The 25,135-nt window shown below is 43.2% G+C and overlaps 1 protein-coding gene across 1 annotated transcript; it reads left to right on the plus strand.

The window, feature by feature from the left end:
- On the plus strand, nucleotides 1-23,720 carry slc9a8 (solute carrier family 9 member 8). The gene is made up of 16 exons (XM_021566906.2): nucleotides 1-376; nucleotides 893-1,065; nucleotides 2,553-2,633; nucleotides 3,561-3,619; nucleotides 9,138-9,221; nucleotides 9,348-9,449; nucleotides 10,146-10,180; nucleotides 13,320-13,463; nucleotides 16,195-16,333; nucleotides 16,455-16,560; nucleotides 16,665-16,781; nucleotides 17,012-17,094; nucleotides 19,257-19,368; nucleotides 19,475-19,695; nucleotides 21,657-21,803; nucleotides 22,036-23,720. The coding sequence occupies exons 1-16, from the start codon at nucleotides 141-143 to the stop codon at nucleotides 22,147-22,149; spliced, it is 1,953 nt and encodes a 650-aa protein (XP_021422581.2). The 5' UTR covers nucleotides 1-140; the 3' UTR covers nucleotides 22,150-23,720.
- The last annotated feature ends 1,415 nt before the right edge of the window (nucleotides 23,721-25,135 follow it).

Below are 25,135 nucleotides of genomic sequence, written 5' to 3' on the forward strand. Positions count from 1 at the left end.
ACGTAAAAACTACAACTCCCTGCTAGTTCAAACAGGAAGCAGAGTTGTGATGTGGCCAACATGCGATGAAACAGAAATGGATGTGCAAGTATTTTCTCTTAAAACCATCGCTTTGCTGTTTTAAAAGCATTATTTGAAGAATGAAAGGCTCCGCGTATCATCTTGTTATTTGTCTTTTGTTGACGTGGCCAAATTTGTTCACGACAGAACGAGTTGAGAGACAAAAAGCGTTGTTAGATTTGCACGACAGAGACGATGTTGGATTGGAACAGGATCATACAATTATTCCTGATGACAACAAAAAATCCTCGAGAAACGAAGGAAATATAGCTGCTGCCAACCCTCAACAAGACGGCCACGCAGAGCAATCAACCAGGTTTGATTATAGCTTTTTAATGCGTTGCCCTTGACTGCAACTGGTGAAACAGCTGTCGTTATTCGTGAATGACGTTTGTAGAGCTAGGATAGGGGTAGCTGACTAAACTCCACTCCATGGTGATGTAGCTCGAGTTCATCAGACACTTCCTTCACAACGGAGTTTATTCGGCTACGGTCATGTTTGGTAGGCCAAGGTGACCCATTGCATACTCTTGGTAGCCTAGCTAAAATGTAGTCTTGTATGCTTCCTCCTCAAGTCTGGGGATGAGGTTACCTAAAATGTAATGCCAGTAACGATATTCCTTTGCATTGAGACACATTCTTATCACACAGGATAAAAACACACATTGACAAATTACTCTCAAATGACACCCATGTACACAGGCATAAAGCAGGCTGCACTATGCCTGACCAGAGCCAGGTGCACTTCTGTTTTAGCCATAGGATGTCATTTGATAGCCTATTTACCCACGTGTCTCAAAATGATAACTCTTATTCTGTCTCCTTGTTCCAGCCTGTTAAATGACACAGATAACTCCAGTAATGACACCCTCCACGCTACCACTGTGGGTGTCAAGGCAACCCCTAAGCCAACCCCGAAGCCCATCCTGCCAGGTGCTGGGGTCAAGGCCCAGGAGGAGGAACAGTCTAGTGGGATGACCATATTCTTCAGCCTACTGGTCATTGGTCAGTAGTGTCGGTCTTCTGCATATTTTTATTATTATTTTTATTAAAGCGCCTATGGATTTTGAATAAAAAAAATATTTAAAAAAATGTAGAGAGAAGAAAGTACTAAATTGTATTGCCTATATTCCATGTTCATGGCTCTATCCATACCCCATCATTGCAACACTAAAACTCTACCACTCCCTCCGATTAGGGGGATCCCTTCACTACATTTAATCCATAGATTGGCCTTTGGAGGAAGGATTGTTGACATATGTTTGACATTTGTATCTTAAAGCATAATTTAGAAGTAATTAATTGAAGTGGGAGCATAATGCTGTATGGATTAAATTGTGACAATCCATAAAATCATGGTCCTTTTTGTTCTAGTTTCATTCGAATCACCCATTAGTAGTGTTTTGGAGGAAGCAAGGAATGGATGATGGGGAATGATGTGGCAGCACTTCAGACACTCTAAAGAGGACATAAGCCTACATGTTCTGCCTCTTAGGAATTCCAGTCCTCTGCATTAGTATCGATTAGTGCAGCCTCCAGAGTTCGAAGATATATTCTAAATCAGACGACCAGTGTTTCCCAAATGGTGGGTCAGTCAGAGGTTGTGGCTGAATCATTTTGTCAAGGCTTAGGACTGGATCCTAGACTGGTTCTTAGACTAGATATAGCATATTTGTTGTGTTAACTCAGTGGGTCACAAGTACATAAAGGTTTAGTTGCAATGTCGGCCGAGCACAATTAAAAAAAATATCAATATAATTAATTCAACAAAACCAAATACTCTCACGTTGCATCTACAAAACAATTGTATTGTATATGAGGCTCTGTCAGGAAAGCTAGCCTACACAATGCTTAACACTTCCTTGAGCTGCCAATTCATCTTTGGTGAAAGTCAATCTTTAAGTGAGGTGTTTAAATGGATTGAGTGCTTCCTTATTCCTAAATACTCGTTAGTCTATTGGCTACACTACAGCTTTCAGGAAATGACTCAAGACCCACAATCATTAGTCTAGCTCATTAGTAAAAGGGAAAACCAAAGTGTTTGGTCCACAGATTGATGCAAGTGTTGTACCCTGACAGTTTTCAACTTTTTGTTTTCACAACACACAAATGGAAGCAGTGTTGATCAGCACAATTCAGTATGTGGATTCCCAGCACTTTGGGAGAAAGAGGTTAGACGTTTGATGCTGTGAACAGTCTGACTTGGGAGTCTGGACTTCGGTGGTTGGACACTATTTGGATGTTCAGCTAAGTTGATTATTGCAGATTAGTTTATGTTGGTCTAACCACATGGATTGGTTCCATTTGAAATAAAATAGTGAAATTAACCAAAAATGCATTTAAGTTATTATAGCTTAAATGCATTTTTGGTTTTCTTTAAGTCAAATTGTTTGGATGCTCTCAAATACACACATTTTGTCCATTTTTAACGTGTGATCTTAACTATGTTTCATTCCCACATTGACACTGTCCCATTGTATCGGTTTTCTCAGGTATCTGCATCATATTGGTGCACCTGCTTATTAAGTTCAAACTACATTTTCTACCGGAGAGTGTGGCTGTTGTGTCCTTAGGTAAGTACCACGTGTGATGTGCAATCTGTCGTACTACTTTAGGTTCATACTGTTTGAGCACTCATTGGATTGGACCTAAATCTTTTTTCTTGTCTTACAATTAGTTTTTATTAATTTATTACACCATTATTTCTGTCTCCCAACCCCAATTGGGTTGGGCTGTATGTCAGATATCTCCATTTTAGATCTTTGCAAGGGCACGGCATCTGAAACAGAAATAGCCTTGCAGGTTGACAGAGTAGAATAGATGCTTGTGTAAGATATTACACAGAGAACACATCTAGATGGAGAAGATAGTCAACTGTGAGGTCATTTCCCAGATTGAAGTTTTTCTGGAGAGGAAATAGTGTTGCATAATTAAGCAATAAGGCCTGTGGGGGGTTTGGTATATGCCCAATATACCACGGCTATGGGCTGTTCTTATGCACGACACAACGCGGCGTGCCTGGATTCAGCCCTTAGCTGTGGTATATTGGCCATATACCACAAACTCTGAGGTGCCTTATCGCTATTATAAACTGGTTACCAACGTAATTAGAGCAGTAAAAATAAATGTTGTCATACCTGTGGTATGTACTCTGATATACCACGGCTGTCAGCCAGTCAGCATTCAGGGATCGAACCACCCAGTTTATAATGCATGTCGCACACACACCACACACAAACAAACTAACCCCTTTCCCCTGTGCCCAAGGGGACTTCCACAAATAAATGTTATTAGACAATAGCTTTCTTATTCTTTTAAAGATAATACATTAACATCCACACACTGATGGTCTTTAGGAGTTGGTATTTCCATTTCAAGGAGATGTGGCCTTTTCTTAGCTTTGATAATGTGAGACCTTTAAAACTGTCATGGAGATGAGTGTTTTTTTTAATGTGTTGGTGAACTCTTAATGATATCTTGTGGTTGTCTTTCTCTTCCAGGGATCCTGATGGGAGGCTTCATAAAGATCATTGAGTTTCATGAGCTAGCTAATTGGAAGGTACACTACACACTTTGCTGTAAATGTTTAATTCCTGCTTGTTGAATAGAGTCCCTTAAAAGGGCCTTTTATTCTAGGAGTAGACTGATTAATCATGCACAGAATATGTGAATGTTTGAGATGTTGTCTTGTTTTTACAACTTTCTTAGTGTCTATTGGAGTATGAATCTGTGTCTGCCCCAGGTTCCCAGTACCCGTGTGTCTGCCCCAGGTTCCCAGTACCCGTGTGTCTGCCCCAGGTTCCCAGTACCCGTGTGTCTGCCCCAGGTTCCCAGTACCCGTGTGTCTGCCCCAGGTTCCCAGTACCCGTGTGTCTAGCCCAGGTTCCCAGTACCCGTGTGTCTGCCCCAGGTTCCCAGTACCCGTGTGTCTGCCCCAGGTTCCCAGTACCCGTGTGTCTGCCCCAGGTTCCCAGTACCCGTGCCCCAGGTTCCCAGTACCCGTGCCCCAGGTTCCCAGTACCCGTGCCCCAGGTTCCCAGTACCCGTGCGTCTGCCCCAGGTTCCCAGTACCCGTGCGCCTGCCCCAGGTTCCCAGTACCCGTGTGTCATAAAAAGTGATTCATGCTTCAAGACAGCCCCTCAATTTGTTTAACCCAATCTGGAGCCAACCTAAACCATTCCATGTCTGATATACGCACGGTCTTGTTGTTTACTGTGTGACGGTGACTCAACCTTCAGTATCTGAGAGTTATTTCATGAGTCTCTCACGCTCTCTATCTTTTTATTCACCTCTCTTTTCTCTGTCTGCCCTCTCACTCCCTGGCCCCTCTATTTGCTGTTCCTGCTCATCTCTGTCCCTCTTCTGTCTTTCCTCCTCTTTCTCTTTCCCCATGTGGCTCCTGGTCCTCCAGAGCTGGTACTGGTGGCAGACTTTGCGTGGATTTGATTGCCAGATAGGGGTCTTTGGGATGCCGTTTCTCACTTACTGTAGTTGTGATCCATGCGTACTGGTTCAAATCCCCATATCCACAGTGCTAACCTCACACTGAGCTGTTTCTTTGGCACTACCCCCCCCAGGACCATGCTGCTAACTGCCAAGGCCACACTCTACCAACCCCTCAAGCAATGACATCCTGTCTTCCCTGGCTATGCTCTCATCCTTTTCCATTCATCCCTCTATCTCTCTTCTCCAACATGTCTACTTTTCCCTTATGTGCTTCCTTCCTATTATCCTTTCACTCGCTGCCTCCTCTCCCATTTCTACTGCTCCTCCCATTTCTACTGCTCCTCCCATTTCTACTGCTCCTCCCATGTCGTTTCTTCTGCCCGGCAGTCCTTTTTTTACCGCATCCTTTCCTCCTCCACTCCAACATGTTGTCTCTTCCCTTATGTCCTTTCCTCCTCCACTCCAACATGTTGTCTCTTCCCTTATGTCCTTTCCTCCTCCACTCCAACATGTTGTCTCTTCCCTTATGTCCTTTCCTCCTCCACTCCAACATGTTGTCTCTTCCCTTATGTCCTTTCCTCCTCCACTCCAACATGTTGTCTCTTCCCTTATGTCCTTTCCTCCTCCACTCCAACATGTTGTCTCTTCCCTTATGTCCTTTCCTCCTCCACTCCAACATGTTGTCTCTTCCCTTATGTCCTTTCCTCCTCCACTCCAACATATTGTCTCTTCCCTTATGTCCTTTCCTCCTCCACTCCAACATGTTGTCTCTTCCCTTATGTCCTTTCCTCCTCCCTTATTTACAATGGCGGCCAAACCCGGACAACGCTGAGCCAATTGTGCGCCGCCCTATGGGACTCCCAATCTCGGCCGGATGTGACACAGTTTGGATTCGAACCAGGGACTGTAATGATGCCTCTTGCACCGACATGCACTGCCTTAGACAGCTGCTCCACTCGGTAGGACAAGAACTCTTGACCATCAGATCGGATGTTACCTAGCCCAATTCTGCCTTCTACTTCGACTCATCTGCCCTGGGCTCTCTGCAATTCCAACCCAATTTCTGGGCTACCCAAGAGAAAATGTACTTATAGTCATGTAATAATAAGATGGATGACCTCATATCGTGGATTTGCTACCAACGGGACTCTCGGAATTGCAATATTCTTTGTTTTTCAGAAACCGGTGTATCAAGTCTGACACCAACCGGCTCTTGAACAGCTTCTATTCATAAGCAATACGACTGATAAATAGATAACAAAATGGCTACACAGACTGAGTTTAACTTGTAACTTCATTGACCTTTTATTTCAGTATTTGCGCTGTCTCTATGCACACAGTGCATTTGGAAAGTATTCAGACCCCTTCCCTTTTTCACATTTTGTTGCCTTATTCTAAAATTGATTAAATATTTTCAGTCTACACAATACCCCTTAATGACAAATCGAAAACAGATTTTTAGAAATGTTATTAAATGTATTAAAAATAAATAACAGAAATTCCTTATTTACCTAAGTATTCAGATCCTATGAGACTCATAGCTGCATCCTGTTTCCATTGATCATCCTTGAGATGTTTCTACAACTTGATTTGAGTCCAACTGTGGTAAATTCCATTAATTGGATATGATTTGGAAAGGCACGTACCTGTCTATAAAAGAACCCACAGTTGACAGTGCAAGAACCAAGCCATGAGGTCGGAGGAAGGATTGTGTCGGCACAGGTCTGGGGAAGGGTACCAAAAAATGTCTACAGCATTGAATGTCCACAAGAACACAGTGGCCTCCATTATTCTTAAATGGAGGAAGTTTGGAACCACCAAGACTCTTCCGAGAGCTGGCTGCCCGGCCAAAGTGAGCAATCGGGGGAGAAGGGCCTTGGTCAGGGAGGTGACCAAGAACCCGATGGTCACTCTGACAGAGCACACATCCAAGACAATGCAGGAGTGGCTTTGGAGCAAGTCTCAATGTCCTTGAGAGGCCCAGCCAGAGCCCGGACTTGAACCCGATCTAACATCTCTGGAGAGATCTGTTTAAATATTTGTGCAGCAATGCTCCCCATCCAACGTGACAGATCTTGAGAGGATCTGCAGAGAAGAATGGGAGAAACTCCCCAAATACAGGTGTACCAAGCTTGTGTCATACCTGAGAAGACTCGAGGCTGTATACGCTGCCAAAAGTGCTTCAACAATGTACAGAGTAAAGGGTCTGAATATTTCCGTTTTTTTATTTATTATAAATTTGCAAATGTTTCTAAAAACCTGGTTTAGCTTTGTCATTATGGGGTATTGTGTGTAGATTGAGATTTTTTAAATGTAATCCATTTTAGAATGAGGCTGTAACGTAACAAAGTGGAAAAAGTCAAGGGGTCTGAATACTTTCCAAAGGCACTGTACATTTTATACGGACTCTGCACACCCACTCGCATACAAGCTGCTTCTACTCTGTTTATCTTATATCCTGTTTTCTCGTCACCTTACCCCCTATACATACCTACCTCCATCACTCCAGTATCCCTGCACATGTAATATGGTATTGGAACTGACTTTTAAAATATTTCCTGTATATAGTATGCTTACTTTGTGTGTGTGTGTCTAATATATATATATATAAAAAAAAATGTTTTATATATATATATATATAAAACATTTTTTTTAGCATTGCTGACAAAAAAAATGCCTTCCTTGCTGAGTTTGCAAGGAAGGCATTTCACTGTACTTGTGCATGTGACATTAAAAATGTGAAACTAAAATTGCATTAGAAGATTTAACTAATTAACTGAACTAGAAACAGTTCCTAAGACTGACGCTTTATATTCTGGATAAGAATATAAAGCGTCAGTCTATCTACTTCCTCTTATGTAGAGTGGTGACACAATGTACCTTAGTAGTCAAGCCTTATGACTAATCAACCTGCTCTATGGTCGGGATTAGATAGACCTGTTTGCTCAGAAATCTGCTTTGCATGTCCAAACTGCCCTGTCAGCACAAAGCAGACAGGTTAGCCTAGTAAAAACAAATTACAACGTCAAAGATCCACCACCAGATTTTACAGTAGGGATGAGCTATTTTCTGCATATGCATTGTTCTTTTGAGGCCAAGCCCTCCTCTGGTGTGCGGTGGGTTTGAGTATATCTCTAATTTCTTGTCATATGACCATTAGCACTGTTTCCAATCCAAGTGCCAATGACGTTTCGCACCGCCTGGAGTTTATGTTCAGATGACAGGAAAAAGAGCTGTTTGGCAGAAAATACCTCATCCCTACTGTAAAATATGGTGGTGGATCTTTATGGGGCTGTTTTGCTTCCACTGGGCCTGGGTTCCTTGTTAAGGTCAATGGCATCATGAAATTTACCAAGTACCAGGACATTTTTATCCCAAAACCTGGTTGCCTCTGCCAGGAGGCTGAAACTTGGCCTCAAGTTATCTTCCAGCAAGATAATAACCCTAAGCACACGTCAAAATCCACAAAGAAATAGTTAATTAACCACAAAATCAACATTTTGCGATCTCCATCTCCGGACTTGAACCCTATTGAAAACCTGTGGTTTGAAGAGGGCAGTCCATAAGTACAGATGAAGATTATCAAGGATCTGGAAAGATTCTGTATGGTTGAATGGTCTAATATCCCTCCCAAAGTTTTCTCCAATCTCATAAAACATGATAGAAACTCTGTATCGTTATCCTCACAAGGGGAGGGTTCTGGAGTATTGAAAACAGGGGATCCTACTTCTTAGTTTCTCTCTGAGTGATTTGTATTATAATTTGTATTTGATTTTTTTAGCAAGCAATATAGCTCAGTATTTGTATCATTTATTTTAAACTTCTGTGCCCCACTGGATATGGTATTTAGGTTGACTATGCATAACAATAATATGATTGTACACACTTAGTTACACCTGAATCACTTACTGTCACGCATGTTGATATTCATAGTCGGCATCGATATAGTGGGGCGATTTACAATCCCCACACACAACGTAATGCAACAGCACATGACGCCTACTCCTGATCCAGGAGCCCAGACAATTTAGCTGAGAGCCAACAATGATTTCATTATATCCCATTAACCTAACGTAGCAGGTGTACAAGAAACGCCTGAGCGGAATCCCCACATCCGGTTTTCAGGGGAAACGGAAGCTTGGTTGAAGATGCTGTATCCCTGGAAAACCGGATGTTTCCCCCCCGCATAAATGATGAGAAAGAGGTCACAGGTCAGGGTACAGTGTGAGTCAGATAAAGTACCATAAATCTGAGTATGTACGTTATGTATGCATGAGTAGGTTTATAGACGTGTGTGCCCCTGAGGGGCTTATCATGTGCGTCATGGTGGTGCTAGGCTAGGTCAAACTCAGTCTTGTGCCTCTAAGGGGAGCCTCACTATGATTCATTAGTGTGTGTGTGTGTGTGTGAAGCTCTCTTGAAGTTGAAGTGAAAGATGTGTTTTGACAAATCGAGGTCTGTTGCTAACTTATGTAGGCCCTCTTTCCTGTCTCATCTCTCCTTCTCTTTTCATTTTCTCTCATCCTTTCCACTCCTCGCTCCCACTGACTGCAGTCACCTGAATTATTTTGTTGCAAAAAATCATTGCTAAAGATGAAACGAGGTTGTTAACCACCATGTCTCCTGATAGGAAGAGGAGATGTTTCGTCCCAACATGTTCTTCCTGCTGCTTCTGCCGCCCATCATCTTCGAATCAGGATACTCTCTACATAAGGTTTGTGTGTACTTGCGTACGTGTGTGTTTCTGTGTGTTTACGAGCGTGTGTCTACGTGTGTTTCCTCTTGGTGTATTGGGATATTTGGTGCTCATCTTTCCACCTCCATGTGTTCTGGTTGCCAGGGTAACTTCTTCCAGAACATTGGTTCCATCACACTGTTTGCTGTCATTGGGACAGCCATCTCTGCCTTCATCGTAGGTGGAGGGATCTACTTCCTAGGACAGGTGAGGCTTCTAGCACTCTATAGGGTTGTGGAGTCCCCCACCATTCCTGGGACAGGTGAGGCTTCTGGAACTCTCTAGGGTTGTTGGGTCCCCTGCAATTCCTGGGACCGATGGGCTTCTAGAACTCTCTATTTCCCCATTCCACATCTGTTTTAGCTAATCCACCACCAGGGCTTTACTGATGAGTAGTTAGTTTAGTTAGTTGTCTAGTTTTGGACTTTAATGTAGAATGTCTTGGAAATCACTGTTATAGAATGGCTTGGGGAGACCGGCTTGGAAATCGCTGTTCAAGAATTAAATTGATTTGCAATGAATTGATTTGTGTAAAAAAAAAAACACACACACATTCAAGATGTACAATGTATTCCCAGAGGAGATGGCACTTAAAAGTATGAATTAGAACACATGTTTCCAAAGGTGTCCTCAATAGTAACATGGTTTTGGTAACATTTTTCATATGTTACCAAACATTTCACTGGCATTGACACAAGTGCGATTGCATTGTCAGTCTAGGAATATGTGTGAGAAACTGACAAACCTTTTACAAAATAACCACGAAACAGTAGGGCATGTGAGCAATCACTTGAGACATGAAGTCCTCAGTGTTGCAAACTGTTGTGCAATGCTGCAACACTGAAAAAATCCCACAAAATGGTTTCTATTGTAAATGTGTGATGTGTCCTGTCTTTCTCACAGGCTGATGTGATCTACAAGATGAGTATGACTGACAGGTGAGGAGATCAGCATGACTGACTGGTGGGGAGATCAGCATGACTGACTGGTGGGGAGATCAGCATGACTGACTGGTGGGGAGATCAGCATGACTGACTGGTGGGGAGATCAGCATGACTGACTGGTGGGGAGATCAGCATGACTGACTGGTGGGGAGATCAGCATGACTGACTGGTGGGGAGATCAGCATGACTGACTGGTGGGGAGATCAGCATGACTGACTGGTGGGGAGATCAGCATGACTGACTGGTGGGGAGATCAGCATGACTGACTGGTGGGGAGATCAGCATGACTGACTGGTGGGGAGATCAGCATGACTGACTGGTGGGGAGATCAGCATGACTGACTGGTGAGGAGATCAGCATGACTGACTGGTGAGGAGATCAGCATGACTGACTGACAGACAGGTGGGGAGTTTACCTGTGTAGCTACTAGGGTTGGGTGTTATCCTGATTTTATAGTTTCATACCATATATATATCTATCTCACTGCTCAAAAAATAAAGGGAACACTTAACCTTTCTGATCTCCCCATCCCGGATCCGGGATCGTGAATACAGACTCAAGCTCATTACCATAACGCAACGTTAACTATTCATGAAAATCGCAATTGAAATGAAATAAATATGCTAGCTCTCAAGCTTAGCCTTTTGTTAACAACACTGTCATCTCAGATTTTCAAAATATGCTTCTCAACCATTGCAAAACAAGCATTTGTGTAACAGTATTGATGGCTAACGTAGCATTTAGCATTAGCATTCAGCTGGCAACATTTACACAAAAAAACAGAAAAGCATTCAAATAAAATCATTTACCTTTGAAGAACTTCAGATGTTTTCAATGAGGAGACTCTCAGATAGCAAATGTTCAGTTTTTCCTGAAAGATTATTTGTTTAGGACAAATCGCTCCGTTTTCTGCGTCACGTTTAGCTATGAAAAAACCCCTGTATCCAGGATTGTGTAAATCTATCAGCAAGCTCATTAGCATAACACAACGTTAACTATTTATGAAAATCGCAAATGAAATGAAATAAATATGCCATCTCTCAAGCTTAGCCTTTTGTAAACAACACTGTCATCTCAGATTTTCAAAATATGCTTCTCAACCATAGGAAAACAATCATTTGTGTAAAAGTAGCTAGCTAGCGTTAGCATTTCGCGTTAGCATTTAGCGTTAGCATTAGCGTTAGCATCCAGCAAGCAACATTAACAAAAACATAAAAGCCTTCAAATAAAATCATTTACCTTTGAAGAACTTCTGATGTTTTCAATGAGGATACTCTCAGTTAGATAGCAGATGCTCAGTTTTTCCAAAAAGATTCCTTGTGTATTAGAAATAGCTCCGTTTTATACATCACATTTGGCTACCAAAAAAAATCCGAAAATTCAGTCCTCAAAACGCGAACTTTTTTCCAAATTAACTCCATAATATCGACTGAAAACATGGCAAACGTTGTTTAGAATCAATCATCAAGGTGTTTTTCACATATCTCTTCATTGATACATCGTTCTTGGACACATGCTTTCTCCCCTGAATCAAATGGTAAAGTAGAAGCAGCTGGCAATTGCGCACCGAATTCGACGCAGGACACCAGGCGGACACTTGGAAAATGTAGTCTCTTATGGTCAATCTTCCAATGATATGCCTACAAATACGTCACAATGCTGCTAAGACCTTGGGCGAACGACAGAAAGTGTAGGCTCATTCGTTGCGCAATCACAGCCATATAAGGAGAGAATGGAAAACAGAGCTTCAGAAATTCTGCTAATTCCTGGGTGATGCATCATCTTGGTTTTGCCTGTAGAATGAGTTCTGGGGCACTTACAGACAAAATCTTTGCAGATTCTGAAACTTCAGAGTGTTTTCTTTCCAAAACTGTCAAGAATGCATAGTCGAGCATCTTTTCGTGACAAAATATCGCGCTTAAAACGGGAACGTTTTTTATCCAAAAATGAAATAGCGCCCCTAGAGCTCTAACAGGTTAAACAACTCAATGTAACTCCAAGTCAATCACACTTCTGTGAAATCAAACTGTCCACTTAGGAAGCAACACTGATTGACAATACATTTCACATGCTGTTGTGCAAATGGAATAGACAACAGGTGGAAATTATAGGCATTTAGCAAGACACCCCCAATAAAGGAGTGGTTCTGCAGGTGGTGACCACAGACCACTTCTCAGTTCCTATGCTTCCTGGCTGATGTTTTGGTCACTTTTGAATGCTGGCGGTGCTTTCACTCTAGTGTGGTAGCATGAGACGCAGTCTACAACCCACACAAGTGGCTCAGGTAGTGCAGCTCATCCAGGATGGCACATCAATGCGAGCTGTGGCAAGAAGGTTTGCTGTGTCTGTCAGCGTAGTGTCCAGAGCATGGAGGCGCTACCAGGAGACAGGCCAGTACATCAGGAGACGTGTAGGAGGGCAACAACCCAGCAGCAGGACCGCTACCTCCGTCTTTGTGCAAGGAGGAGCACTGCCAGAGCCCTGCAAAATGACCTCCAGCAGGCCACAAATGTGCATGTGTCTGCTCAAACGGTCAGAAACAGACTCCATGAGGGTGGTATGAGGGCCCGACGTCCACAGGTGGGGGTTGTGCTTACAGCCCAACACAGTGCAGGACGTTTGGCATTTGCCAGAGAACACCATATATATAGAATATATATATATACACACACACACACACACACACACACACAGAGAAAAGAGTCGGCCCGAGAATTGAGCCCTGTGGCACCCCCATAGAGAATGCCAGAAGTCCAGACAACAGGCACGATATGACACACTGAACTCTGTCTGAGAAGTAGTTGGTGAAACAGGTGAAGCAGACATTTTGAGAAGCCTGGGCTGAGCATATGGATTGAGCATATTTCCAAAGGAGGGCGTCAGCTTTAGAATGAGGAAGTGGTGTGTTTGAAGGTTCACCCAATGTCTCTGTAGTCACATGCTGTGGAGTGTGTGTATTTTCAGTAGTCAGTCTGTTTTCGTGAGTCACTCTCTGCCTTTCTATCTATATGTTTTCACTGACTGTGTTATCTACCCTTTTCCTACTGTTTTTAACCATGATTTAAACAGCCTGTAAAATAATTGCAAGTCCAAAGCTTTGTCCAACAAATTCTTGTCCCTCTCCCTCCTAAAGCTTTGCTTTTGGTTCTCTGATCTCGGCTGTGGACCCCGTAGCAACCATCGCCATCTTCAATGCCCTCAACGTGGACCCTGTCCTCAACATGCTGGTGTTTGGAGAGAGCATCCTCAACGATGCTGTCTCTATCGTACTCACCAAGTACGTACTCCTCCTCCTCACCCCCTCTTTCCTCTTCCTCCTCATACTGTTTTATCAAGGCACTAGATTTTATCAAGGCACTAGATTTTATCAAGGCACTAGATTTTATCAAGGCACTACATGTACATCTTCTGGTGAACGCCAGTATAATGTGTGTATTTCTTAGTCCGTGCACTCGCCCTTTGTCCCTTTGTTGTAATTCTAAATGTCAGTTGAGCTACCATGCCTTGGAGTTGGTACCCCCCTTTTGCGGCTATAACAGCCTCTTCTGTTCTGGGAAGGATTTACACTAGATGTTGGAACATTATTGCAGGGACTTGCTTCTATTCAGCCACTAAAGCATTAGTGAGGTCGGCCACTGATATTGGGTGATTAGGCCTGACTCGCAGCCAGCGTTCAAATTCGTCCCAAAAGTGTGCGACGGGTTTGAGGTCAGGGCTCTGTGCAGGCCAGTCAGGTTTTTCCACACCGATCTCAACAAACCATTTCTGTATGAACTTTGCTTTGTGCACTGGGGCATTGTCATGCTGAAACAGGAAAGGGCCCTCCCCAAACTGTTGCCACTAAGTTGGAAACACAGAATAATCTAGAATGTCATGGAATGCTGTAGCGTTAAGTTGTCTCTTTACTGGAACTAAGGGGCCTAGCCCGAACCATGAAAAACAGCCTTTCCTCCACCAAGCTTTACAGTTGGCACAATGGATTGGGGCAGGTAGCTTTCTCCTGGCATCCGCCAAACCCAGATTCCTCTATCGGACTGCCAGATATTGAGGTGTGAATCATCACTCCAGAGAAAGCGTTTCCACTCCTACAGAGTCCCATGGCAGCGAGCTTTACACCAGCTAACGCTTTTCATTGCGCATGGTGATCTGAGGCTTGTGTGAGGCTGCTCGGCCATGGAAACCCATTTCATGAAGGTCCCGAAGAACATTTTGTGTGCTGACGTTGCTTCCGAAGGTAGTTATGCTTCAGCCCTCAGTGGTCCTGTTCTGTTAGCTTTTGTGGCCTACAACTTTGCGGCTGAGCAGCTGTTGCTCCTAGATATTCCACTTCACAATAACATTGCTTACAGTTGACCAGGGCAGCTCTAGCAGGGCAGAAATTTGACGAACTGACTTATTGGAAAGCTGGCTTCCTATGACGGTGCCATGTTGAAAGTCACTGAGCTCTTCAGTAAGGCTATTCTACTGACAATCTCTCTGTCATGGTGCTCTCGCGTGTTGCCTCGCCTGTATACATTAAATGAACCCATGCACAGTTGGCCACTGATAGCGGGTGTTACCCACTTATGGGAACACCTTCCTAGAGCGCAGCAGACCACGCCTTGACTTGGGAGGACGATGACATCACGGATTAACATCAGATGAACTCCTTGAATGCCCTACTGCTTGACGTTTGCAGTTCAATGTGCACTTTGCACTGTTTCTTTAGAGTTAAATCTGATCAAGCCTGAACTGTGCGATGTAGTAGGGTGTTGTAGTTTCCAACAGGCCAATATTCTATGTAGTTTAGTGTAGAAAATGTGGTAATTGACTACAATGACCAACTTTGTATGGTCTTTGTTTCTTTTATGCCTACTACACTAGGTTGTAGCTTCGGGTGTTGCAGACACTGAGAGTGATGAGACATAAGAGGGATAGAGAGCAGTTGCTACTGTATCTCTACCTGAAAATGCATGATCTAAGAGTGAGTGATAGTTGGTATCCAGCAGTCATAAAAATATGCCTTATTTACTTTGAAGAACTACAAAATAGTGATTTTGTCATACAGCGTAGGCAGCAGCTCTGTAGAGATGAGATGACTTGGAATTAAATAATAAAGTCATCAAATAAAACAAATGAAATAAAAACCTGAAATATTTTGGTAAGGTAATGTCAATAAGTGATAAGCAGTAATGGGCTGTCACTACCATCATGGGCCTTGTATTCAGTTTTTAAATTCTGTGTTACAACGTTCAACCCATATAATGCGGAGTGCATTTCATGTAAAAATAAATAAATAAAATCTATGTATTTTTTAATGATGGAACTAAAACCGAACCGACCTCCAAAAGCACTAATCACTCAGTACTACAGGTTAGTTTTAGAGTTCTCAGAGAATGACCTTGTTTGAATTCATACATCAGATCTACTGTGTTCCTTGTGTCATCTTTGACTGGCTAGGTCACAGGAAAATACTTGTCACGTCTCCGATGTGTACAGAGCAATCTGATAACCCTGTGTTGGGAGAACAGGTTCTCACACAGACGGGCAGGAAGACACACATACTTGTGCACATTGTAGATTGAGAGAAGGTTAAACATTTTGTTTTGGTGATGCAACGTGACTGCCCTCTTGGGTGACATCATATTAGTGCATGAATGAATGAATGACATTTTTTATTTTCGTGTCAAATCGCCAATTGGCAACCCATCCCTTATGGTATTTAATTGACACATAAGCAAACATTAAAACAATTCACTATGGTAATTAAATAAAAACAATTCTGCCGGTGTTATCTGCATTGCGAATCGCATATGGAGTGGAAAAAAAAACTGCAAAATAAAAATCATATACACTTGCAGCCTGAGTCTTTTAGGTCAAATGGGTTACGTATTCCCTCCCCAAGGTAATCTATTATAATGTATTATATTTCCCAAGTAATTATTGACTAACTAAACCAAATGAAACGCTCTATACCTAACATCACCTTGATGTATTCTTTTCCCTCTTTATGTCATTGTGTCGTTCAGTACGGCCGAGGGCTTTGCCCGGGATGATAACTCCATGGTAACGGGCTGGGAGACATTCCTCCAGGCGTTGGGATACTTCCTCAAGATGTTCTTCGGTTCCGCTGCCCTCGGAACCCTCACCGGACTCATATCTGCCATTGTATCTTCTCTGTGTGTGATTGAGTGTTTTGTGTAGTATGTTGATAATATTCCCATTTAACATATTCATACACCTTGTAAACACGAGCCTGTTACTGTTTTACCCTTGACCCCTGTGCCAGTTCCTGAAACACTTTGACCTGAGGAAGACTCCGTCTTTAGAGTTTGGCATGATGATCATCTTTGCCTACCTGCCCTACGGCCTGGCAGAGGGCATTAAACTCTCTGGTGAGTCCTCTCATGTCAATGTAATATCAAGCACACAATGGAATGTCATGAATCTTTATATGCATTTGCTACCTTCTCGTTCACCCCTCTATCTCTCTGTGCAGGTATCATGTCTATCCTGTTTTCGGGGATCGTGATGTCACACTACACCCATCACAACCTGTCCCCTGTCACTCAGATCCTAATGCAGCAGACCCTCCGCTCGGTGGCCTTCATGTGTGGTTAGCACTTGTCTTTCTGCCTCACAAGTCCTTTCCCCCATATCCTGTTGTAAAAAACAATGACTTGTGTTATTTATTTTTAACCAGGTAAGACCCATTGAGGTTAAACTATTTTTCGAGGGCAGCCTGGCAAGAAGGCAAAACAGGGAAATAGCAGCGTGTACATAAAATATTACAAATACGAAATACACACACAAGACAGTGTCACAAGTTTGTTTTCTTCTCCACAGAGACTTGTGTGTTTGCTTTCCTGGGTCTCTCCATCTTCAGCTTCCCTCACAAGTTTGAGCTTTCCTTCGTCATCTGGTGTATCGTAAGTACTCCCAGCCTGTAGTGACCAGGTATAGCCTAGCATTACTACCAACCTGTAGTGACCAGGTATAGCCTAGCATTACTACCAACCTGTAGTGACCAGGCATTACTACCAACCTGTAGTGACCAGGTATAGCCTAGCATTACTACCAACCTGTAGTGACCAGGTATAGCCTAGCATTACTACCAACCTGTAGTGACCAGGCATTACTACCAACCTGTAGTGACCAGGTATAGCCTAGCATTACTACCAACCTGTAGTGACCAGGCATTACTACCAACCTGTAGTGACCAGGCATTACTACCAACCTGTAGTGACCAGGCATTACTACCAACCTGTAGTGACCAGGTATAGCTAGCAATGTTCCCACACAGAGAAACACAAAATGTAACTTTTCCCCGTTAACACTATCAACGTTTCCCTTTACTGTGGGAATTGTGATCGAATCAACACAATATTAGCCACTTTCAATGCAACATACCGAAACTGACTATGCAATACTTAGTGTGCAAAAATAACTATGCAAGAGATATTGTTGTTGACAGAACTCATCAGAGTAGGATTTTATTGCATTGACAGGCACACGTCAGGCCCGGTGCGCCATAACCAATCAGAGCTGCAGTAGGCCTATATGCAAATTCACCGTTGCCATATATGTTTCTGTGCCATTCACTTTGAACTAGACTGTTTTTTTACAGCATGAGCGGTCGTGAGTAGATGCGCTTGTTTTGAGATCCAAGCGAGAGCCTCATGTTGGGACATGTGAACATATGTACATTTGTTCATATCCTTTGCTCGTTAGTGGGTTATTAACCCAGTTATGGGTAATTTGTTGTCAGCAATGGGGGAGTTATTGCTTCCTACAAGAGCACAAAACGTGTGCATTTCTAGACCTCTTTGAAAAGTGACTTAGGTAAAAAAGCTTTTTTTTGTCTTAAAGGGGCAGTGTTATATTTTGAGAGGCTTGAATAAGCTAAGTAGCCAATGGTCAGAGGGTAGCATAATGATTCTCTGTAATAATGGTATGGGAATAATGATGTATTTTATTTTGTAAAGTGGTTTCTTGCATCAAACACAACATTTTCAGTCACCTGCTTGTCTGAAGGTTAACGGGTTAATGTCAAGCCCTGCATTTAAGTCTCATGGAGTGTAGGCCTACATTGAACTGCACAAATTGGCTGCTACTGTAGGCTGAACAGCTATTTCCATGTTAAAATGTTATGGGATGCATTTTCTGTTGTTTTTGATGGTTGGCCACTCTGGTAGACCTACATTATGATCAAATGGCTACAGAAGCCTACTTGGCCACTGTTAAAATAAATTTAAAGCGGGTACAGCCTCAGTGTTCACAGTAAACACACAACAGAATTTTCACAACTTTCAAGTTTGCACTCAGCAGACCTGAAATTCGCTCAGTGATGAGGGAACATTTCCACCTAGTGTTAGCATTCTATACTACAACGGGTTGAGCCGAGATGTGGACATAAGGGTAGGGTTGGGGTTTAACCAGGATGAGGACATGAAGCTAGGGTTGAACCAGGATGTGGACATGAAGCTAGGGTTGATCCAGGATGAGGACATGAAGCTAGGGGTAGAGGTTAGGGTTTTAACCAGGATGAGGACATGAAGCTAGGGGTAGAGGTTAGGGGTTTAACCAGGATGAGGACATTAAGCTAGGGGTAGAGGTTAGGGTTTTAACCAGGATGAGGACATGAAGCTAGGGTTGATCCAGGATGTGGACATGAAGCTAGGGTTGATCCAGGATGAGGACATGAAGCTAGGGGTAGAGGTTAGGGGTTTAACCAGGATGAGGACATGAAGCTAGGGGTAGAGGTTAGGGTTTTAACCAGGATGAGGACATGAAGCTAGGGTTGATCCAGGATGTGGACATGAAGCTAGGGTTGATCCAGGATGAGGACATGAAGCTAGGGGTAGAGGTTAGGGTTTTAACCAGGATGAGGACATGAAGCTAGGGTTGATCCAGGATGTGGACATGAAGCTAGGGTTGATCCAGGATGTGGACATGAAGCTAGGGTTGATCCAGGATGAGGACATGAAACTAGGGGTAGAGGTTAGGGGTTTAACCAGGATGTGGGGTAGACGGTAGGGTGAGGGGCAAAGGTTACTGTTTGTGCTGAGCTTTGTATTCTACCTCTTTCCAGGTGTTGGTATTAGTAGGTCGGGCCGTGAACATTTTCCCTCTCTCCTACCTGCTCAACTTCTTCAGAGATCACAAGATCACGCCCAAGATGATGTTCATCATGTGGTTTAGTGGTAAGTAGAGCATTTCTTCACTACTCTAATACACCTCCCTCGGTTTGGCTCTACTGTCCCTCCCTCCCCTTGTCTCGCTCCATCCCTCACTCCTTTCCTCTGTTAGGTCTGAGAGGTGCCATCCCCTATGCCCTGAGCCTTCATCTTGGTCTAGAGCCAATAGAGAAGCGCCAGTTGATTGGCACCACCACCATCATCATTGTCCTCTTCACCATCCTCCTCCTCGGCAGTGGGACCATGCCCCTCATTCGCATCATGGACAACGAGGAGAGCCAATCCCGACGCAAGAGCAAGAAGGACATCAACCTCAGCAAGACTGAGAAAATGGTAAAAAAAAAGATCCTGGCAGTGATTTACCCTAGTTCATGTAGACATACACAAGTAGACAGATGTTAATGAACACACCAGCAATCTCTTTCTGGTAAAGAGGTATCTTGTGGTGTTGCCTCTGTATTACTTTCTTTCTAATTATAAACCCAACAATACAGTAATCAGTACCAATGTAATACTAAAAATAACATAAGGTAAAACAAAAACACAAATAAGAACAGGAGAAAGTAAGAAGCTATCTACAGGGTCAGTTCCAGTATCATATTTACAATGTGCAGGGATACTGGAGTGGTAGAGGTAGATACTGTTGTACATATAGTGTATGTGGACACACCTTCAAATTAGTGGCGTCGGCTATTTCAGCCACACCCGTGTATAAAACCGAGCACTCAGCCGTACAACCTCCAAAGACAAACATTGGCAGTTGAATCCCCTTACTAAAGAGCTCAGTGATTTTCAACGTGACACAGTCAGTGGATGCCACCTTTCCAACAAGTCAGTTTGAAAACTTTCTGCCCTGCTTGAGCTGCCCCGGTCAACTGTAAGTGCTGTTATTGTGAAGTGGAAACATCTAGGAGCAACAACGGCTCAGCAACGAACTGGTAGGCCACACAAGCTGACAGAACGGGACTGCAGAGTGTTGAAGCGCATAAAAATTCTGTCCTTGGTTGCAACACTCACTACCGAGTTCCAAACTGCCTCTGGAAGCAACGTCAGCACAAGAACTGTTCGTCGGGAGCATCATGAAATGGATTTCCATGTCTGAGCAGCCACACACAAGCCTAAGATCACCGTGCGCAATCCAAAGCTTCATCTGGATTGGTGTAAAGCTCGCTGCCATTAGACTGTAGGAATGGAAACGCTTTCTCTGGAGTGATGACTCGCACTTCACCATCTGGCAGTCCGATAGAGGAGTCTAGGTTTGGCGAATGCCAGGAGAACGCTACCTGCCCGACTGCATAGTGCCAACTGTAAAGTTTGGTGGAGGAGGAATAATGTTCTGGTGCTATTTTTCATGGTTTGGGCTAGGCCTCTTAGTTCCAGTGAAAGGAAATCGTAACACTACAGCATACAATGACATTACAGACGATTCTGTGTTTCCAACTTTGTGGCAACAGTTTGGGGAAGGCCCTTTCCTGTTTCAGCATGATGTGTTGGAGCGTGAGTGTGTAGAGTCCTGTCATTTCAGTGTTCTGGTGTTGCCTCTCCTCTCATATGGCGTCAGTCCCTTCCTGTTGTCTGTGTTGTGGTGCTGCCGCTTAATATGGCGTCAGTCCCTTCCTGTTGTCTGTGTTGTGGTGCTGCCTCTTAATATGGCGTCAGTCCATTCCTGTTGTCTGTGTTGTGGTGCTGCCTCTTAATATGGCCTCAGTCCCTTCCTGTTGTCTGTGTTGTGGTGCTGCCTCTTAATATGGCGTCAGTCCATTACTGTTGTCTGTGTTGTGGTGCTGCCTCTTAATATGGCGTCAGTCCCTTCCTGTTGTCTGTGTTGTGGTGCTGCCTCTTAATATGGCGTCAGTCCCTTCCTGTTGTCTGTGTTGTGGTGCTGCCTCTTAATATGGCGTCAGTCCATTCCTGTTGTCTGTGTTGTGGTGCTGCCTCTTAATATGGCGTCAGTCCCTTCCTGTTGTCTGTGTTGTGGTGCTGCCTCTTAATATGGCGTCAGTCCCTTCCTGTTGTCTGTGTTGTGGTGCTGCCTCTTAATATGGCGTCAGTCCATTCCTGTTGTCTGTGTTGTGGTGCTGCCTCTTAATATGGCCTCAGTCCCTTCCTGTTGTCTCAGTGAGAGGAACACTTCAAAGTCCTTACTCACGCAAGCATCAGTCACAGACCAGAGGACGATTTCGTCAGCCTTTCTTCTTCCCTCAATCTCTTTCTCACTAGTTCATTCATCCATCTGCTTTCCCCCTCTTTCTTGCCCCCCCCCCCTCCCTTCTCTTCCCTCCCCCTGTCCCCAGGGTAATGCCTTAGAGTTGGAGCACCTGTCTGAGTTGACAGAGGAGGAGTATGAGGCTCAGATCTTCCAGAGACGGGACCTGAAGGGCTTCATGTGGCTGGACGCTAAATACCTCAACCCATTCTTCACACGACGACTCACACAGGAGGTAACGGCCATTTCAACAGCAAGTGTGTGAGACATGTAATCCCACCTTGGTTTTAGCTGTGCCACTCTCCCTGACACCATGTTGAATTGGTGTATACACGTGCATGCACACGTTCATATTGGATTCATAAGCACCCAGTCATATTAGTTTGAAAGATGCCTATATCTCCCTTGACTTTCTCAGATGTATTCTGTTGCTGTGAGTTTGAGTTTGTTTTCTGTGTGTGTTCCAGGACCTCCTGCATGGTCGGATCCAGATGAAAACTCTGACCAATAAGTGGTACGAGGAGGTCCGACAGGGCCCATCTGGTTCTGAGGACATTGAAGACGAGAATGAGCTACTCTGAACCCAACACACACGCTCCTGAGTGTTGGTGAATGGGCAGGAAGATGAACAGAGCGTGTGTCCTGGATTCAGAGCGTATGAAAGGACAGGAGACTGCAGAGAGGAACGCTTGTGGAGGAAAACCACTCGTTTCTGTTTCTTCCTTGCATGTGTCACCTGTGTGTTCTTGACCACTAATGACTAATTCCATTCTCTGTGGACGACACCACTCTGCAGACCCCCCTCCCTCTTCACACCACTACCACTCCTCTACACTGGAGCACACTATTTGATTTGAGCCAATCCAAAATGCAGTGTCTGTGATGTCTGACAAACCGGGTGAAACTGGGAACTGGCGATCACACATGAATTTGCCATTATACCATGTAATGATACTGAAATTGTTTTGACAATGAGGCTTTTCCATATGCCAACATGTTCCTCCTCAGCTCTACACAGTAACTACAGATAAGGTACATGGAACATTGAGTCGTGGCTAAAGGATAGTGGACAAATTCTGGCCCTTGTGTGTCTATGTAGTTACATTTACTTTTTTCCAAGAAAACAGATTCCATGTAACTGCATTTTATTTGAGAGGTTTTGAGGACTAGGGATAGAAAAGCAGGTTGAAAGGAACTCCTGTGAAGAGAGTAGCCTCTAGCAAAGCAATATTGGAGTTACTGTTTAGTTCACCTTTCAATGTGCTTTCACATATGCTGATAACTGATGTTCTGGTAACACAATTTGAATGTTTGCTTTATAAACTACTTATAAGCATTATTGCAAGATTTTATTTTTTTTGTATTATAGCAGGTAATATTATAACAATATGTAGTTCTGATTATTGAATTATAATTGTGATAGTAGTTGAAAACAGTTTATAAGCAGGATCTTTAATAAGGTGATATCAGAGTATTTTTTTCTTCTTCATGTGAATCACTTTATGATGGAGGCAAGGCACCAATGAATGTCTGGGTGGCGGGGGGGGTTGAGGTCTTGTTGAGTTTAAATTTCATTTTATTTGTTGCTGGGATGAAGGCTTTTCTGTAAACTCGTGTTACACTGGGCATTGCTGAATAACACGATGGTGGTAATGTGGTATTTTTTATTTGAAAGAAATTGGCTTGGAGTTATACATAATACAAACATGGCTTGTCATGTGATTCATTCTTGGCTTTAGTTATTCCTATCCAACCCTCTCAGATCAACGTGAAGTGCCTAGCAATAGGGGTGAGGGGTCGATTTGGAGTCTGGTAGTAATGTATAATGCAGGTTTGTTCAAAGATGTTTAATGTTCAAAGATACATCACTTTCTGAAAGTTAACATGATACATTTGACTTTGATTGTACACACACACGCTCGCTCTCTCTCTCTGAGCAATCTTAAACTGCTAAAGTTTCCTATCCTGTGACCCAAGTCACATAATCCGACCAATGATATGATTGCTTTTAAGAGGACAACCCCAGGCATTACTCTGGGATTGGCATAAATCCAGTTTCTTTGATAATATTTATGGAAGGCAGAAGTTGTTTTATGTTCAGATATGTTTTTGTCAGTTTCCTGCAAAGGAATATAAAAAACCCTACCTACTCTGTATGTTGCAATTCTAGATTTTCTAAAATTGCCCCAGACCGGTTATGCCTGTAGATGCTGGGTCTATGCATGTTATCTAGATGCTGCTTAATGACTACACATGTTATCTAGATTCTGCTTAATGACTACACATGTTATCTAGATGCTGCTTAATGACTACACATGTTATCTAGATGCTGCTTAATGACCACATGTTATCTACATGCTGCTTAATGACCACATGTTATCTAGATGCTGCTTAATGACTAAACATATTATCTAGATGCTGCCTAATGACTAGACATGTTAGGTTGAGTTGTCTGCTCTCCCTCCATTCCCAGGCCAGGTTGTCTTAGTTAGCTACTAGTTTGCCTGAGGTGTGTTGCAACATGGGAGCAATAATGAACACGTCCCTTCTCGCTCCATCTCAACCTGACAGATGACATGCTATTAATACTGATGTAAGCTGGCTTTTAGTACAAGACGTCCATATGATTTATTGACAGTTTAAGGTAGTGGATGTTTCTCTGTCGTTATCTTGTTTTCTCCATACAGCAGCATGTACAGTACAGCAGCATGAGCCAATTATCCCCAGTCTCTCCATAGAAGGTTAAAGAGTATTTTGACAGGATAACAGGGGGTTTCGCTTGACACCCTAACGAAGCACAAGATCGTTAGACTACTGAAATAGGTGAGAGTGTGGTCATGCTGTGTGCTTCTAAGCCTGACCAGATTATAGGAAATGGCACACACCACCGGTCAGGTCAAACCTCTTCTCAGGTTATTTTGAGCAGCTTCCACATCCAGAAAATGTGCTTAATCACATTATTCAAAGATCTGAACATCCCATTTAGTCCCACACTGGGATGATCAGTAGTTGTAGTAATCAGTTCTGACCGGTAGGGGGAGCTATGTCCACAGTTTATGTCCCAACATTGGGTTTTGAAGTGTGGTGTTACAGTAGTCAAGTAAAGACAATCTGTAAAGCTTCTTTCAAGGCTTTCACTGTACTTTCAGAGGTGCTGTTTAAACTGTGTAAGATTAGTCAATCAAATGTACAGTGCCTAAGGAAAGTATTCAGACCCCTTGACTTTTTCCACATTTTCTTACGTTACAGCCTTATTCTATAATGGATTAAATAAGTGTTTCCCCTTATCAATCTACACACACTACCTCATAATTAAAAAGTGAAACATGATTTTTGAAAAATCTTACATAAGTATTCAGACCCTTTTCAATGAGACTTGAAATTGAGCTTATGTGTATCCTGTTTCTACAACTTGATTGGAGTCCACCTGTGGTGGACATGATTTGAAAAAGCACACACCTGTCTATATAAGGTCCCCCAGTTGATAGTGCACGTCAGAGCAAAAACCAAGCAATGAGGTCAAAGGAATTACCTGTAGCGCTCCGAGACACGATTGTGTCGAGGCAC

Source organism: Oncorhynchus mykiss, chromosome 16 (genome assembly GCF_013265735.2).
Source record: "Oncorhynchus mykiss isolate Arlee chromosome 16, USDA_OmykA_1.1, whole genome shotgun sequence".
NCBI classification, from domain to species: domain Eukaryota; kingdom Metazoa; phylum Chordata; class Actinopteri; order Salmoniformes; family Salmonidae; genus Oncorhynchus; species Oncorhynchus mykiss.

Bases quoted from the DNA above. Each gene is read 5' to 3' on its own strand.
- slc9a8 (XM_021566906.2), top strand. From the start codon at position 141: ATGAAAGGCTCCGCGTATCATCTTGTTATTTGTCTTTTGTTGACGTGG. The intron at 377-892 runs GTTTGATTATAG...TCCTTGTTCCAG, and splicing joins CACGCAGAGCAATCAACCAG to CCTGTTAAATGACACAGATA. The intron at 16,334-16,454 runs GTATCTTCTCTG...CCCCTGTGCCAG, and splicing joins CCGGACTCATATCTGCCATT to TTCCTGAAACACTTTGACCT.